The 17575-nt window shown below is 42.1% G+C and overlaps 4 protein-coding genes across 4 annotated transcripts; 2 read left to right on the top strand and 2 right to left on the bottom strand.

Moving 5' to 3' along the window:
* The first annotated feature begins 261 nt into the window (after window positions 1-261).
* On the top strand, window positions 262-3114 carry si:ch211-140b10.6 (uncharacterized LOC108881768). Its single transcript, XM_018673900.2, has 3 exons — window positions 262-425; window positions 906-980; window positions 2437-3114. Exons 1-3 carry the CDS (start codon window positions 400-402, stop codon window positions 2771-2773), a joined length of 438 nt encoding a protein of 145 aa, XP_018529416.1. The 5' UTR covers window positions 262-399; the 3' UTR covers window positions 2774-3114.
* A 142-nt stretch (window positions 3115-3256) lies between these two features.
* On the top strand, window positions 3257-8176 carry pdx1 (pancreatic and duodenal homeobox 1). Its single transcript, XM_018673897.2, has 2 exons — window positions 3257-5496; window positions 7434-8176. The coding sequence occupies exons 1-2, from the start codon at window positions 5112-5114 to the stop codon at window positions 7832-7834; spliced, it is 786 nt and encodes a 261-aa protein (XP_018529413.1). The 5' UTR covers window positions 3257-5111; the 3' UTR covers window positions 7835-8176.
* A 145-nt stretch (window positions 8177-8321) lies between these two features.
* On the bottom strand, window positions 8322-9260 carry urad (ureidoimidazoline (2-oxo-4-hydroxy-4-carboxy-5-) decarboxylase). Its single transcript, XM_018673898.2, has 2 exons — window positions 9016-9260; window positions 8322-8828 (listed from the first exon to the last, which is right to left on the bottom strand). Exons 1-2 carry the CDS (start codon window positions 9188-9190, stop codon window positions 8479-8481), a joined length of 525 nt encoding a protein of 174 aa, XP_018529414.1. The 5' UTR covers window positions 9191-9260; the 3' UTR covers window positions 8322-8478.
* Window positions 9261-9522: 262 nt separating this feature from the next.
* Window positions 9523-17277, bottom strand: flt3 (fms related receptor tyrosine kinase 3). Its single transcript, XM_018673896.2, has 24 exons — window positions 17118-17277; window positions 16748-16830; window positions 16054-16205; window positions 15844-15965; window positions 15602-15713; window positions 15341-15480; window positions 14989-15164; window positions 14701-14839; window positions 14390-14567; window positions 14104-14204; window positions 13859-13967; window positions 13535-13734; window positions 13325-13437; window positions 13104-13236; window positions 12680-12784; window positions 12480-12590; window positions 12226-12382; window positions 11946-12055; window positions 11753-11868; window positions 11483-11605; window positions 11268-11379; window positions 11069-11168; window positions 10277-10382; window positions 9523-10085 (listed from the first exon to the last, which is right to left on the bottom strand). Exons 1-24 carry the CDS (start codon window positions 17143-17145, stop codon window positions 9870-9872), a joined length of 3042 nt encoding a protein of 1013 aa, XP_018529412.1. The 5' UTR covers window positions 17146-17277; the 3' UTR covers window positions 9523-9869.
* Between the last annotated feature and the right edge of the window lie 298 nt (window positions 17278-17575).

Here is a 17575-nt window from a genome sequence, read left to right as displayed (position 1 = left end):
AGTGTTACTTTGATACTTTAATACATATACAACAATACTAAGTTAATACATAGGCTTCCTTGCATGTGTGCTTCTTTTACTTGGGCCTACGTGAAAGCTTCCTCCACCACCGTTTGTCATTTGTTTAATTTCTACCATGCAAATGGACAAGACTTAAAACTTAAAGTATGAATAGTTTTTAATGTAGTTTAAGCTTATTTACGATCTATTTTACATCATACTTATGTTAAGTGGCTTTGAGAAACAATCAGGCACCGCCAAGGACAGCCAAAAACACAGGGTCCTCGGCGGAAGGACCTCACAGAGGGGTAAACAAAAAAAGATGTTGAGTTAATTAACCCGCAATCATCGATTTTAGATGAATTAACTTTGTTGCAACGTGCAGTTACTCACGACGCGATGGCAGAGGATAACGAGCTGGAAAAGTATGTAATCATTTCGCTGTTTATCCTCAGCTAACATGTCCAGCCGCTGTTTGCACACACTTGTAGCTAGCTTTCCTCCAAAACCGTAACACTCGTCCACCAGTTGGGAGGGATATTTTTGGTCGACAGCTGTTGTATTTCTTGTGTTGTACGACGGGTGTGAGTGTGTGGTGGTTGTAAGGAAACCCTGCCGCTAGAACAGATACTATTAGCTGCCGGTGCTGTGCGGTTAAAGGTCGGCTAAATCAGTGCTCTCCTCTGCTGAGACTGCTGATTCAGCAGCTCGGGTCAAACCGGGACACTGCCGCTGTCCCTCATTCACTCACTAATGATTCACTTTCTCCTCTACACTCTGCATCACTCTGTTTTCTCTCACTTAATTAAATTATTCTCCCCTTGGCTCCCCCTTGAGGTTTTGTGCCATCGTTGTCCTCAACTTCTCCCCATTCCCTGATGTTTTTTCTTTATATATCCATCTAGGCGTGCGATAGAGGAGCTCCTCAGGGAGACTGACAGAGCTCGGGTGAGAGCAGAGACCATGGGCCCTGCAGGATGGTGAGCACTGTGTTTGACATGCCATCTGTATCAGCCTGCACACATCTGTCATCTGTGGACATTTCACTTCTATTTATCAGCCTAGCTGTACTTGTGCAAGGGCAGTTTTTTGTTCTTTGAGTCTACAGCCTACTTGCATTCTTAACTAGTTTTTTGTGTAGATCCCCATTAGCTGCTGTGACAACAAGGGTAGCTACTCTTCCTGGGGTCCACATGAATGTATTTACATCAGTGAAAAATGGTACACACTTCCAATAAGACTCAACAACATCAATGACAAACAGAGGATAAACAACACAAAACTCAAAAAGCCATGTGATAAAGACTTCCTCATGATCTTATCACTTCAGAGAATTGAAATCATCATGTTAGATAAACAGTTGACAGTGGATTGGAATGGATAGCTTCCCCACTATTAAAATCTATTAGGAACAAAGCCAGTATGTTTACCTATCCCCTTGTTTAAACAGATACAGCTGCAACATGCTATTAAAACATAGTCACTAGTTCATGGAGTTAAATAACATAAATAACATTGTATTCATACTCAATGTGTCAGGTTCTAAATAAGTGAGATAAACATTATAGCCAGTTTACTAACATTTCATTGATTCATTGTGTGTAATTATTGGCCAATCCCCAAAATGTCCTTATGTGATAAATGTAGAGATATTTTATTTTGCCAGTGTGCCTAACTAGATGCATTGTTTACTTACCCCTACCCCTACCTCTTACTCCCTCATTTTGTCCTGGTGATTGTGTACTTTTAAATGATCAAACCAAATTAAATTTATGCAGGAAGTCTCTTTGATATCAAGATCTGCCTTACAAGAGAGAACTGACATTCCAGAACTAGTCAAAATAGTTGCACAAAGCAGTCATTATCACACACAGAGACACACTAATCAAAGTGATCACAAAACATTATAAAAAAATATCAACAAGTAGAACTTTATAATTCAAATGAAGTTAGTATATCTTGCTTCATTTAGTGTTGTAGTTCATTCCAGTGGTAGGATGTATGATACTGGAGACCAGCCCTTCCCAGTTCAGAGTTTGCAGAGATACTGAGGGCATGAATCTAAATCCCCCAGTGTTAGCATCCAAGTGTCAACTTCTTAAGTGTTTCATATTGTATTTATTCAGTAAACTTAACATAAATAAAATGGAATTCTTATGGAAATATGACAGACTGGCCTAAAAGTAGCCAAATTACAAAGTTTAAAAGTAATGGAGTCAGCCTATAAAATCACTGTGTTGCTTTAACCTCTGGGTTCCTGGAGGAAAATGCAGGGGACAGGACCTAAGTGTCCTCAAAGGCTTTTTAATGAAAACACGTGTATGCTGGTACCTTCTAGATGCTAAATGTTCCCTCGTCATAGAGATAAATCCAACACGTTTAACCTGGTGTGTCACCCTGATATCAGAGTGTAAAACTTGTTCATTCCTCTGTCAGGTTGAAGTGTCCCCTGCGGAGCACCAACAAGCGCTTCCTCCTCAACACCCTGCGCTCCACCGGCCTGCAGCGGCGCAGCGGTGAGCCCAGAGCGGGACACTCCTCCACAAGAGGGCGCCTGAGGAGCGAGACCCCGGACAGAAGCCGCGACCGCAGCAGATCGCCTCCCACAGACCGCAGGAGCAACGGAGGCCACACGGACCGTAAAAACCATCACAGGGACAGCCGGAGTAATAAAGACAAGACAGAGGACAGAGACAAGGAGAGGAGGTACAGACACAGAGACAACATAAACGGGAGACATGGGGAAGATGGACAGAAGAGACAGACTTCATGAATAAACACCTCTGTTTAGAGGAGGAGCACTGCTTTTCCTGAAGCCACTCCCTCTCCAGGGAAGTGGACACTCCTGAAACTGATCTCTGACCAGCCAGCACACCTCACAGAGCTACAGGAGTCCTGTTCACCTGGCATGTTAGACAGAGCCAGAAAAAACACTGATTTGATTTTTTTTAAAAAAGACTAAACGTTTTCTCCTAGGGAAAGACTAGGTGGACGATTGTCTCACATGTTATTAACTCTTAACTTTTTAACGTTAAGTTTTTCTTTTTGTCCCAAATCTTCCAGGGTAGTTGGAATGAATAAACTATCAAAGGGCTGTTACAGCTCAGGAAATGACACATGTCTCATGCTTTAGCGTAATTCTGTTTCACCTACAATAGAGGAGGGCTGATTTCAATTATAATCTCATTACCATTCTTCTGTCATTATTCACTAGTCATAATGTTTACATAAGCCATGCTGCTGTCGCCACTGGGTAAGCACATTTTATCGCGTGTCCAACTTTTTGACATGTATATACCAGCTATCAGAAACGGTTTTGTTTGTCAAAGGAGAAAAAAAATGACACTCCTACTGGTGCCCAAGTCCTCGAATAAGTTGTCTATAACATGAAGTAGAGTAATAGAAATTCAATCAGGCTGCTATAGAAACAATATATATCGTTACTATAATAATACTCATATGACTTAACTATACAGTGTACAGTTTTAGTGGGGTTATCGAAACCTTAGGAAAACAGATGGACATTTGCTCAAGCGTTAAAGTGATGTAATGCTGTTTATACCTCCCCTATCCATTTGGCCTTTGTCCATGTGTTTAAGGTTACACTCTTTTATTGTTCCACATTCAGAGCCATAATAAACGTGGCAACTGTCTGTCTCTGTGCCCACGATTACCCATATTGGTCTATTATAGCAAAGTTAAAGCCGCATTACTCCTCGCTTAAGCCATTACGCAAAAACAGTCTGTGTCTGTAAAATCGGCTAAAATGCGTCTAACGCCTCTCATGCTTCATAAATCACGTTGTCCTTCTCCACTGTAGTGGGGGGAATAGCTTCGGTTAACTGTTTCCTTCCTCTTTGAAACAATGATCAAATATAAACACCATTAAGCCACAGTGCAGGGGGGTGATTTGTATAGAATTGGTTTACTTGAACTTTATTGCATCGCTGAGTGCCCCATTAAGATACCGTGCAAAGTGCCGTAATTACCTTTGAAGAACTCAGTGCAAATAGTCTATAGATACACATTATCAAGGTAAAAGCCCCGTGGTCCTGTACAGTTTACCTGTAAAACAGGTGAATTACACCTGTCTTATAGCAGAGGATCAAAATGTTGCATAAAGGCGCGAGGTTGCGGAGACACTCTCCACGCGCACACCGGTTAATTGAGTACTGTTGCTCACTCCAGCCTAATTGGTTTACCACAAGAGCTGCTGTTTAATGGGGCGAACACACACACACGCGCGCACACACATACACCTGCTAAAGGCTAATGGCCAGCAAACATGGCGAAAGTACAGCGGGTTAGGTGGGTTAAACTCTCGTGTGTTTGTTATCGTCGAGGGCCTGTTGCGCGGGCAGGGATGGTGGGCACCCACACGCGCTAAATGGTGTTAAATGATGCATTTACAGAAGTGTGTAATGGGTACATTTTAAGATTCAGAAAGGTGTAGACAAAAGGTGGGGGGGAAAAAGGGTTGTTGAAATGGGCTGCGATGTTTGAGCTTTTCCCCACGAGTTTCCAAGACAACTGTCTCTCCATCCAGGTCCCTTATCTCGCAGGTCAACCAATGTTTGCGCCCATCCGTATCGATTTATCAGCCGTAGTGTGCAGACAAGAGATCTATCCATATAAATTGTCGATGGCCACATTGTTAGAGGACAATCCTACGTGAGAAACATGTTTCTGTTGTGCGCTCTAGACTAAAAGAAACAATTAAGTTCTTTATGTGGAGGCGGGGTCCCACAGATTCTGTTGCTGCTGTTTGGGGCAAACACAGGTGGATGCCAGGTAAACGCTGTGCTATTTACAGAGAGGCATTGATTTACGCGCTGACAGGCGTTCTGTTCAATTTGCTGAAAAAAAAATCCCCATATCCTGGAAACTGTGAAGGCTATAGGTCTGCGGTTTTGAGCAAACAGTGAAACCAATGGTTTGTGCTCTGCGGAGTCACATGGTGACGGAGTGACACACCTGTGTGGAGCAGTAAGGGCCCTCGCAGTTGCGCCAGAGGCAGGTATAGAGGCAGAAGGTCCACGCCGAGGCAGGGTGCAGGTACGGTGCATGTGCGCGCAAACGGGCCCCCACACAGCCTCTGGTCCTCGGCAGCCATGAATCGGGAAGATCACTACTACCCCTCGCAGGTTTTTAAAGACTCCTGCGCCTACCAGAGATCGCAGAGTGAGGACTACAGCCACAGCCCGCCGCCCTGCCTCTACATGAGCAGACAGGTCCACTCCGTCTACACGCCGCCGTCCATGGGAGCCCTGGAGCAGGCCAGTCTTCCTGACATCGTCCCCTCGTACAGTCTACCCGGCTTGCGAGAGGATCCAGGTGTGCCTCAGCAGATCCACCACCCACAGGGGCTCCAGCAGCAGGCCCTCCAGCCCACAGCAGGCTATGGAGACGCGGGGGAACAGAGCAGATATCACCTCCCCTTCCCCTGGATGAAAACCACTAAATCCCACTCACACACCTGGAAGGGACAGTGGGCAGGTAAACCCTCAAGCTGCTACATATCAGTCCATTACGTTTGTTTCAAATCATGATAAAGAGAATCACTGAATGAAGACCAACAGGGGAGTTTGTCAGAGCAGGTTTCACTTTGATTACATTGTAATTGCTTATCAAACAAGGCTTCGATTTAAAATACAGATTTGTTTACAACATTACTCTGTAGTCATAGCACTAACAAGACTTTCTCGTGAGTCTTTCTGAAGGCCTGTAATGACATCACGCTCCCAACAATATGATCCTGGGTGTTTCAGTTTACCTTGTCAGTCAATCTGCAAAGGGCCCGGAAGGTCAGCGCTCACTTTTATCAGGTCTTATCGTCACGAAAATGTGGGTTTTGTCTTTACAAAACATTTTCACAAATCAGAATATCTTAATCCATCAATGGCTGGATACTATAGAGTATAATACGCTGTGAAAACACCCACGTTTACCACAGTCGCTTTTGATTGATGTAGGCCTGCATGGGAACATGAAAAGAAGAGAAGACCTTTACATTAACAGTGATTTGTTCGCCACAAATTTGCAGCTTAAATGAAATTATTGAATCTTTTACATTATCAAAACATTCTGCCTTTTAATGGCTTTAGTTAAAACATGAGGAACGTTTTTCTGACGAGGAGGTTTGCGTTAAAGTACGTGCGTAAGGTTTCTTCAGCCAAAATGCACCTACAAAGTCCTCAGAGGTTTCTCCTATCAGAGAAAATTCTCAGCAAATTCAACAAACATTTATTTTGCTTCAATGATTTGAAAAACAGGACATTTTATCGCTGATCCATACTCTTTAAAATCGGTGTAGGCCACAGAGGCGTCTCCTGTGACATTGTAGCATACGTTTGGTTAACTTTTGCGCACAGTCGCCGTGGTAAACTCCAGTGATAATTACAGCATACTGTATAAGTAATAGCTTTTTAAAAAACCGGATTAATTAAAATAAATTTAGAAATAAGCTGCAGGCAGTTTTAAAACAGCCAAGATGACATTAAACACACCAAAGATGCAGAGAAACTGCAAAGAGTTTCTAAAACAGGTCAAAGCGATGAAAGCAAAAACTAGTTTGCCTCATTACCATTAACAGATATTTGAACTGTCACTGTTTAATTGTCACACTTTAACTGTTACATTGCATAATTAAAAATAACAAAAATATAGCCTGTTTGGGCGAACTCCCAATTTTACTTTCAGTTTGTGTCGACATAAAAAGACGTTTGGGGATATGTTTTCATTGTGACATGTCCGTTTAACACCGAGGAAAAGACCAGTATGACAGTCTTTCCTGCTCTGACTGAATGTGTGAATTAAATAAAAATATCGGAGTGGTTACTGATTTGAAGTATGAATAGGCGAGACATTTTGAAAACACCGTTTGTTACCTGGGAAATATTACTTTTTGTCCACAGTTAAATAAAACAGCAACCTACAGCTGACGTTAACCAAAATCTTAATCTCTAAAATAATTTAGCCTATAATATTTACCTCCTAAATCTACATTACAGGTGATTTTTTGTGATTTAAAAATACAAAATTTCTTAAGAACATAATACACATTTTGAGTGTCCCCATATCACCTGTTGCTTCCAGATTTCATCTCGGGTTGAGTAAATTTATTTTGAGTAAATATCAAGTGATGTTAAATTCCTCGTAACGTCACAAGCGATTACATGTTTTTTTTATTGGCTATCATAAGACAAATATGCACTGTGGTTTCTGCAAGAGCCAAAAACCCATGCACTTCTAATAAGGCATATACTGTAGGTCATTTTACAGTAAAAACAAAACAAAGCTAGTAAAGTAATAAGAATTATAGCGAACACAATTAAAATCACATTTACATGAGATTTTGTCCGAACTACAACAAACATTTAAATACCTCATATACATCTCATTTGTAAAAGTACTAACACTCTGACTGCATCTAGGGCCATACGTGATGGCTGAGAGCGAGGAAAACAAGCGCACGAGAACAGCCTACACGCGCGCCCAGCTGCTGGAGCTCGAGAAAGAGTTCCTGTTCAACCGCTACATCTCGAGGCCGCGGCGCGTGGAGCTGGCGCTGACCCTGAGCCTCACCGAGCGCCACATCAAGATCTGGTTCCAGAACCGGCGCATGAAGTGGAAAAAGGAGGAGGACCGGAGGAAGGCGAGGGGGGCCGACCCGGACCAGGACTCCTCCATCACCTCTGGAGACCAGGGGGAGGCCGCGGGAGGAGGGGTCTCTTCCACAAACGGACCCCACACCTCCACCACCGCCTCTACGCCGCCTGTTTCCCCGCTGCACGGTCACTCTCTCTCTGCTGCTGGGCCCAGAGAGCCCGCATAGACGCGCAGAAGGCGCCCCCTCCAGACTACTAATATTGCAGGGATCATTTTTAAAGAAAAGATGGAAACCCAACAGAAATAGGCTTCAAGACCATTATTTCAAGGCTGTACCATGTGAGCGGATATATATTTTTAGAGAGCAGTGGACAGAGTGAAACAGCCCCTCCTAAACCAAGCATTTTTAACTAATGTCCCTTTTACTGAGATCTCCTAAAACTCCGTCAAGGACCGGCCTGCTTATTGGATATAACAGTGTATCATGTCTGGACTGGAGGGACACGTATTCATCTACTTCAACATACCTGCTTTGAGGTTTTTTGGGCACCAGGTGGCACGCTGAGACCTCCTACCACCTCAGAGACGAGAGAAGGCCTGCAGTTCACCATCATGTTTATGAGTGTAAATATGTGTCAGGAATATGTATTTGTAATATTATCATTGTTCACATGTGTATATAAGCTTAAATCATGTAAATTGAAAATCTATAATCAATGATCCACATATTTAATTGTTTAAAATGTATTATACAGTATAATGGATGAGTAGCACACATGATAAATTTGGAATAAAACTAATATCACAGGTCTGACAGTAATGGCAGTCTTTACGTCGCAGGTTAAATCCATAAACTCCAGTATTCAAGGGTCATAACTTGTTTGGGGCGTCAGTGAGCACGAGACCATAGAGACGCAGGCGGCATATCTTCTTCACCTCCTCGATGCCGCGCGCCCTCTCCGCCGCGCGCTCGTTCTGGCAGCGCTCGGACAGCTGCCGCAAGATGCTCGCCTTGTCGTTCATCCGGGCGCAGATGACGAACGGGAACCCGAACCGCTCTTTGTACTCCTCGTTGAGCCGGGCCACGCGCGAGGCTTCCGCGGATTCCAGCGCGTCCAGGCCAGCTCGCGCCTGCTCCTCGCGCGACTCCTGGGTCAGGGTGCCTCTCTGCAGGTCCCTGCCCGCGAGGTCCGGATGACACCTGAGGATCCCCTCTTTACCTGGACGAATATTGTGATTATTCCACTCAGTTCTGTTAATATCGTGTCCCTGTCATCAGCGCCATTACGCACAGAATAAACACCATTTACAGGGACCAGCAGCCCATAAAACAGCCACTAAAAACTTCAACAGAGCTGAAACACAATATATGACAAGAAGTTAACAAAATGTAAGTCTGTGCCTCACCTGACTCTGGCAGAGCATCGATGAACTCATTAATAGCAGCCTCCAAAGCAGACAAGTTCACAAAGGGACGCTTCGACCACACAGCAGCTGTTATAATGGGACATTTCTCCACCACGTTGCCAAAAATATTCACAAACTCCTCGTAAGAAAGAACATTTAGTGCGTTGATGTCCATGTCTATGTGGAGACACTTCAGTGGCTGCACAGGCAGCGTTTAGTGACCTTCGGACAAAACTTTGCAACAAAGGTTAATGCACTGGTGGACACGAGACCCTGAAACTTGGCTGTGGTTAATGATTAATTTTTCAGATCAACTGTCAATCATCTGATGTTGATGTCCCAAGAGCAAATTTTAGAAGCAGGTTGACCTCCTCTAATCTCTGGCGTCACCTAGCGCTCAAAGACAGCAACTGCCAGTTATACAGTCTGTCAAGTTCGCAACCTGTATCACCTGCAACGGTGGTTTGTGGGTGATAGGAGTTGTATAGGAAGGAAGAGAAAAAGCACTTCTGTAGTATTTGTTCTTTTATTGTGAAAAACAGAAAAGGTCGCACATGACCTCATTTTAAGGGGCCACAAACCAGAAAGTCAAATCATTTGTAAACGACTGACCTACACTGCAATCACCATTTCATTTAATATGTAAAGTACATTTTATTAAAACTTGTTAGTACCATGCAAAAGTATATAGAAATAAAGCTTGGATAAAAAAATTCTCTATATTTATATAAATGAAAAAATATATAAAAGATATATAACAATACTGTAACTCTTGAGATTATTATTGAGTATACTGTATAAACTGTTTTCAAATACATATAAAATGGTTTAAATATCAACAGGTATTCAGGTGATCACTCTGTATCAGATGGCTTCATACATTTTTCCTCAGCTGCCCCGGTGTCTGAGTCAGACATTTCTGCTTTGCTTTCCTCAGTCCCATGGGTTCGAAGGTAGTCATTGGCTGACTGTGATTTGTTCTCCTCCTGTTTTGCCAAGGCGGAAATGTCCAAAATGGTTGTCATGTTCTGGTAGTCGCTGGAGGTCTGGTCAAGCATGTTGTGGTAGAGCTGGAAGAGGAAGGAGATTGTTTAGAGAAAGGAAGAAATTAGATAATAGTTCTGCTTATAGATCAGACACAGTATTTACAGTCTCTGTCCAGGAAGGGAGAGGCTAAAACTGTGCTTCAGATAGACTATTTCTGAATAACTGTTTGAGTAGATCATACAGAAAATATGTTGAGCTTAGTTCTACAGCCTACCTTTTCCTCTCTGTCTGTCAGCTGGTCACACATGAAGGACACCAGTTTGGAGAAAGAGGGGCGGTCACAGGGTTCCAGGCCCCAACACTTACACATTATCCTGTACCTGGAGAGGAAGAAAACACAGATTGAAGCTAAGCTGGTCTGGAAGACAGTGGTGGAAGTTCTCAGATATTTTACTTTAAAAAATGCAATACAACAATGTAGAAATACTACATTACAAATACTGCAGTAAAAAGTACAGAAAATGGCCACTTTCACAGTGTTATATATATATATATTATATTATTGGATAACTGTTACTGATTTATTTAGGTGTAAGCTGGTCAAGTTGGAACTAGTTTAGTTAGTGTATATACAGTTGCGCAGTTGAATATCTGACTGTGAAAATGTCACAACTTTCTAAAGATAATTCAGGCTACCCCATTTCCTTAAAGGAAATGAAAAAAAAAACCTGTTAATGCAGTTAGTTTAACCAGTTGATAATTCATATAAACCTGTCTACATAACTGACTTTATCTTGAAGAGAGGTGCATTGTTATTGCAAAAAACCCCTTTTTGTATTAAAGTAACTAAATAAGTAGTAAGTACTCGAAGCATAAATAGAAATACTTAAGTAAAGTACCTGGAAATTGTTCAGTCCAGTAAAAACCCATATCAGTATCCATAAGCATGCATATATCTACTGTCTTGTGTTGTTTTTTACTGTCCCCCCTCATTGTAATAGTGTACCTTATTAAAATATCAACTCTATCACAACAGTTTGCAGTGTAGTACACTGATGATACCTACACAGACTCGTTGGCATAGTATGGACACTCCATCTTAAATCCTCTCTCAATCATTGAATAGAACATGTGATCCACCTTCATCCCGGGATACGGAGTGACACCTGAAACCCACAAGTAAAAGGAGATTTAATGTTAAGTGTTTTGGAGGGACCGATGTTTAAATGTAATATTCATGGAGAGTACTCGTCTGTGAGAGCTACCGAGTGAGAAGATCTCCCAGAGCAGAATGCCGTAAGCCCAGACGTCACTCTTCATGGTGTAGATCCCCTGAAAGATGCTCTCAGGTGCCATCCACTTCACTGGTAAACGCACCTGAAAGACAGCAAAGCCACGTAATGTGTGAGATGTGATACAAGCCAGACAGGCTTCAGCAACAAGCAGAAAAAATTATGATGAGTGTTGTCATCTCACGTACATTTCCTCTCACAACGTAGTTGCAGTCATTGTCGATGTCCCGGGCCAGCCCGAAGTCACCAATTTTCATCAGTCTGCCCTTTGTCACTAACACGTTTCGTGCTGCCAGGTCTCGGTGGATACACTGCAGACAGACAGGACCAGGCGTCAGCGTATTCACTCCTATTACACCACAAATAATCATATCTACATATCTACAATCAACACTGTATATGCTTAAGAACATATCATTTTCATTTAATCTCTAGTGATGTTGTGTATCGTCTCTTACATTCTTGGAGGAGAGGAACTCCATGCCCTTGGCCACTTGGAAGGCAAAGCTCAGCAGGTCGTCAAAGGTCAGGGCTTGCAGGTCGCCTGTCTGATCATATGGGCCTTCATAGATCTCTGGAGTTTGCAGATAAAAAGAGATGAGTTAGGGATTGACATGGGGATCTGTTACTGTCTAGATGGTATTTTCTGACCTTCACAGATGTCCATGTCACCAGTGTGGAGGTTGAGGAGGGCGATGTCCTCCTGCCCCCTGGTGGTGGCGCCATACATAGGCATATAACTGTCCACTGTTTGTAGCTCACTGTGAAAACAAAAACTTGACGTGAGTGATTGTAATATTAAACCAGACTTCCAGTGGGGTAAGTTTGCAAATAGGGCATATCTGTACCGATACAGAAACCATACTTTCAGTTTGGTCTATTCTGTGTTGACCTCTTTCCTAAACTATCTCCTGTTTGTTCCTGCCCCCACCTGGAGGTTCTCTTTGGCTGCAGGTTGTGGTAAAGGCTGCTGAAACGATCCCTGATGAAAGCATCGGTTACAGACTTGTGGTAGCGCTCACTGTTGTTCTTCAGGTAGTTAAGCAGGTCTCCGTAACAGCAGTACTGGAAAATTAGATATATGGGTCCTATGTGGGGAAAACAAATAATAATTAGCACTTTTTAAACCTCTGTGAGTTGTTTACATTGAGATCTACACACAGGCCATAGCTGTGGTAAATGTACCTGTGTCTGTGCATGCCCCCAGCAGGTTAACAATGTTGGCGTGGTGACCAATGTGAGTCAGCATCTTGAGCTCTGACATCAGCGCCTCCTTCTCTACTGTCTGGTGTTTCTCTGCAGGGGTCAAACACCACATCAGCCACCGAGATGACCTCTGTAACATGTTGCATTTCACTCATCAAATAAATATATGATCCACTGACCTTTAAGCATCTTGACGGCCACTTGCTGTGAGACTCCAGGCTTGCTGATGCCATAGGCTGTAGCTTGGACCACCATGCCAAAAGCTCCCGAGCCTAGTTCTTGACCTGCACACAGAAACACTCTGTGTACAAGTTCCTCTTGATTTTTTTTCACATTGACTTTGCAGGCAAGAATAACTTCCCTGGCAAATTATAATAAAACTTGGAACAATAAGATAAAAGGTCTGGAAGTGGTGGAATGCAACTAAATTTACTCAAGTACTATATTTAAGGGCAGTTTTAAGGTAGTTTAAATACTGGGTTGTAACTTATAATGGAGTATTTTTACACTGTTGGATTGGTACTTTTACTTGAGTGAAGGATCTGAGTATTTCTCTCACCACTGAAGTGTGGTATCATGTCTCGTGCTGTGTGTAATTCATACCTAGTTCCAGGTTCTCCCTGGGAAACTCCCATTTCATGTCATATTCAAAGTCCTTGAAGTTAATGTAGATGTAGTCATTGTCGTTTGGTCCAACCATCTGGATCATCTGAAGCTGGGGGTGATACTGGGGTTTCTATTGGAGGCAAAAGGGGTTGCAGTTATATCCATGTGTCTGTGCTTGCATATGTTTGTGTGTGTGTGTGGTGATTCGTAAGATATACCTTCTTTTTGACAAAGTACATGAGGACCACAATGACCACTGTCAAAGCCAGAAGCAGGACAAAACTGCCTACTCTCAGCAGCGTCAGGCTGTCATCATCAGTATCTGGACTACCTGAAAACAGTGATGTGTAAAGAACAGTTTCTAATGACATCAATGTCCTCAAAAATTGTCATTTCATAATTTTGTAATGTGAGATAGATCTTGCTACCTTTGTTGGCCTGGGGTGAAGGTGGGACGTATATTGAGTCGTGACACCAGGAGCCTACTGAGTTTGTGAGGCAAAATCCTAAACGCTGACCAATCACTTGTTCTCTTCTCAGCGAGCTCTTGATTGCTTTGCTACAGGAGACACTGGAGTCTGTTTGAGAGGTGCCTGGGATCAGTTTCCAGTCAGATTCTGTTTCACAACTGCGATGAGACAAAGAGCAGGGATTTGAAAAAAATCTGAATCTGAGGGGGTGTGTGTGTGTGTGTGTGTGTGTGTGTGCACATCAGGGCTACTACGCCTGAGCACCTCTGATAGTAATCATACCTGTCATTGAGTGAAGAACAAAACATCCAGGAATAATTTGCTGGCACAAGACTCATAGTCTCAATGGACAGGATATTATCAGTGTGCTTAACCCCAAAGTTTGGTTGCTCTGAAACAAAACCAGTGGATTATAAGCTTTACACCATTTAAAAATATAACTGCAAAATAAGTTTTAAAAGTGATATAATTATACAGAGGTAACATTATAAAAGAAATACAAGACACATACAATAAATGTCTCTTACCAGCAACACACACTGATATAGTCTTTGTTTCTTTTAGTCCTCCAGCCTCCAAGTGTAACTTGTAATCTCCTGATTTGAGTGGATTGCACAGCTTCACAGTCCTAAGAAAACAGTGTTATAGTCAACAGCTTGATATGAAATCCATTCAAAAGTCATGCCTCTTTAATTATATACCTAATATCATATGATAAGTCATGTTGTGTTTCTGTATATTTCTAAATGCTGATGGCAACATTTTTAGAAGTACTTTAACTTGCACTCCAGACACATTACTTCCTGGAATTACCTGTGTTGTGTTGCCCATTCGTCCCTGTCGCATTTCGTCACAGTTTCATCAGGAGCCTCCCAGGAGCAGCGCTGAAGCACAGGGTGGTAGGAAACACTGGCTTGCAAACAGAAGCGGGATGCATCCTCACCTGGAACGATCTTGCTCTTATCCAACTGGACAGAGAGGGAACCCTCAGCTGAAGAAACATAGGAATAAATGTACATCAGTACATGTGCAAATGAGCCTCAACATGAGAGACAACAAGAATCATTCAGAATTACTCATTGCAATTACTACACATGCAGGAAAAAATGAAAAGCTCTTCTGACCCTGGACACGAATGTAGACAGACTTAATTTTGTTATTCGGACTCCTGCAGGTGTATGTGCCACTGTCCTCCACACTAACTGATTTGATGAACAGGTAGGCCATCTGACGATCAAAATGGAAGTCATTCTTAATGCAGATCTGGAAGAAGAACATACAGTTGTGATTTGAATGAGGAAGGTAAACAGTAATTTGTGACTTGTGTCTCTGGGTAACAAGTATTGTAGTGTGATGGGTTAGTTTTTAACACAAAGGGAAATAATTCATGTCTCAGTGGCAAATTACTGTACCCTCTTCTCATCTTTAGAAGAGCATGCTAAAGTGCGCTCTTCCAGTATTTTGCCGTCTTTTTCCCACAAGGGTGACGGAGGACGATACTGGCGTATTCGGGAGCGAAGCAGTAGAGACTGACCAGGGCTCACAGTCACATTAGAAACCTCATCTTTCATGGAGACACTTTCTAGATCTGAAACACACAGTATGAAATTGAGTCACACAACAGACTTGACAGTCAAGTTTTTGTTTCAGTTTGTTTTATTTAATGCTTAGCTATGGCGTGATTAATTAGAGATAGTCCTTGGGCTGAAAACTGCTTTTCCTGTGAGCATTGCAGATGGTCCAATATTGCGCAAACTAGCTTACCATAGTCATACAGTTGGGAGCATTCTTGTCCTTCAGCATTAGTGGCACAGCACATCACTCCTGTCTTATAATAGGGGGTAGTTGATATTTTGCTTTCTGCCCTTGTGCTGTTTGTAGGAATATTTTCCCCATTCTTGTTCCTGTTAAAATGAGGAGAAACATTATTATGAAAATTGTGCTATGATGAGATGGTTTTTAGTAAAGTTGCTGTCAGTAGACCACATCATTTAAACATACTAACTGTAACTGATACCATCTTACCCAGACCATTTAATCGAAGGCTTTGGATGGCCCTCAGAGATGCATGTGAAAAAGGGGGACTTCTTTTGAGAATCTGTGCCCACCAGCATCAGCTGTGGTTTTGTGGGACGTACTGGAAAACATATTAAGTAAATTAATAATGTAGCTGATTTATCAGCATCAATCTGGTGTTTGTTCACTGTATTAAGTGCTAACTGAGCACTGTAGAGCGCTGGATGAGATATGTAAAGGCTGTTACTCACCCAATACAAGCAAAGATACAGTCATTGAAGACCTGGTGCCATTGCTAGTTTCACAGATCAGTGTGTAGTCCCCAGAATCTGTCTCAGAGAGCGGCAGTAGGACCAATGAGTCATTCCCTCTTCTGGTAGGATGTATACGAAGAAGGCTCAGTTTAATCATAACAACAATAAAGCAGGAAATGCAGCTAAATACACACAACATTCACTCACATTGTTGTTACTGGGTCTTCTCCTCTGTTCCACTGACAGACAGGGTATCCATCGAAGCCCTCCAGGGAGATGCTGAGTTTCTTACCAAGAGACACTTCTATGTGGACAGGACCAGTTGAGTTCAGATAGTCAGCTGGCACGAAACATGCCACCTGAAAGACAAACCTCATCGATTAATCACTTACTTTGGCCAGAATTCAGCGTGGGGGGTGCATGAAACAAATCACTATTCATTCCTGTGGCGATAAACAGAAATGAAACGAGTGAATTCACTCAACTTTGTGCCATTTCCCTTGCTGATGTTCTACAACCTCCTGTTAGTCTGCACTGTTGCTGTTTGAATTGTGTACTTGAAAAGATAATCACAGTATCTTTCATTAGTGAGAAGACTGTGGCACTTGGTAAGACACGTGTCAACAGTAAGTGCAAGAAGAAAAGACATGGTAAAAACCTATATTAAAGTGCCATTATATTTTGTAATATAATGGCACTTTTTTTGCAATCAAATTGTACTGTATGCCCAACCCTGTCTCTTCTAGACTGTAGGTAAGGTAGTGTTAGTTCTCATTCCATGTACATCTACTTTAGCTTACCAAAAATAACAATAATGTTTCAGAAATATATAGTAACTCTACATGTATAATCAGTTTGAGCTGTTCGGTTAAAATAAAGTAATGATCCTGGCAGCTTTTACCTCGTGACTGGGTACACAGAGCTTATTCTGTGCAGATGCGACATCAGAGCAGAGAACCCCGGCAGCACACAGCAGGAGAACAGCTTGAAAGACAGAAAATTGTAACTTTATTTAAAATGTTTGTGTGCGTTCTCTGACTAGCCTGAGGCCACCAAAGTACTTAAAGGACTCCCTTATAATGTGTCTGAAAAATGCATTTTATAGAAATATACAAATATATACACAAAAATTAGGAGCACTCACAACACTGTTATGAAGATAAATCAATTGCTTTTTTAAGTGTTTTTTCATTGCTTTTATTGGTGTCAAAAAAACTTTCAAATCTCTCTGATTCCACTAACTCTGCCCACAGAACTGATACGCAACTCACCCGCATTCATATTTCTCTGCCTCCACATTGATGCTCTCCTTTAGTCGGGTGTCACATACTCTCTGCTGGGTCAGACTGCTGCGAAACTTTGATGTACACGTTGAGTTCAAGTACCTTTTAAACAGAGGAACTGGAAATTGTGTGACGTTGATGTGTGACAGCCACCGTTTGTTGCGCGTCTATTCCTGCAATTGCGGTAAAAGTGCTTTGCCAAAATGGACGTGTGAAGCGTCTGACTGAAAGTTCACTGCGATAAATTAACACTTCACATGATGAAATAATATTCTGTTACACATCATTAGTAAATAGGTCATACTTAAAATGTGATTGAACAAATGGGCTTCCAAATGTGTGAAACAGAGTCTACAGTCTTCGACATTTATTGACTTTAAATGTCTTATAAATATGAAATGAATTTATATAATTTATTTAATGAATTTGTAGGCTGCCTTTTTGAA

This window comes from Lates calcarifer, linkage group LG24 (assembly GCF_001640805.2).
Source record: "Lates calcarifer isolate ASB-BC8 linkage group LG24, TLL_Latcal_v3, whole genome shotgun sequence".
Taxonomy (NCBI): Eukaryota; Metazoa; Chordata; class Actinopteri; family Centropomidae; genus Lates; species Lates calcarifer.
Note: the sequence above shows the minus strand (reverse complement) of the source record. Positions and strands in the feature narration are given on the sequence as shown.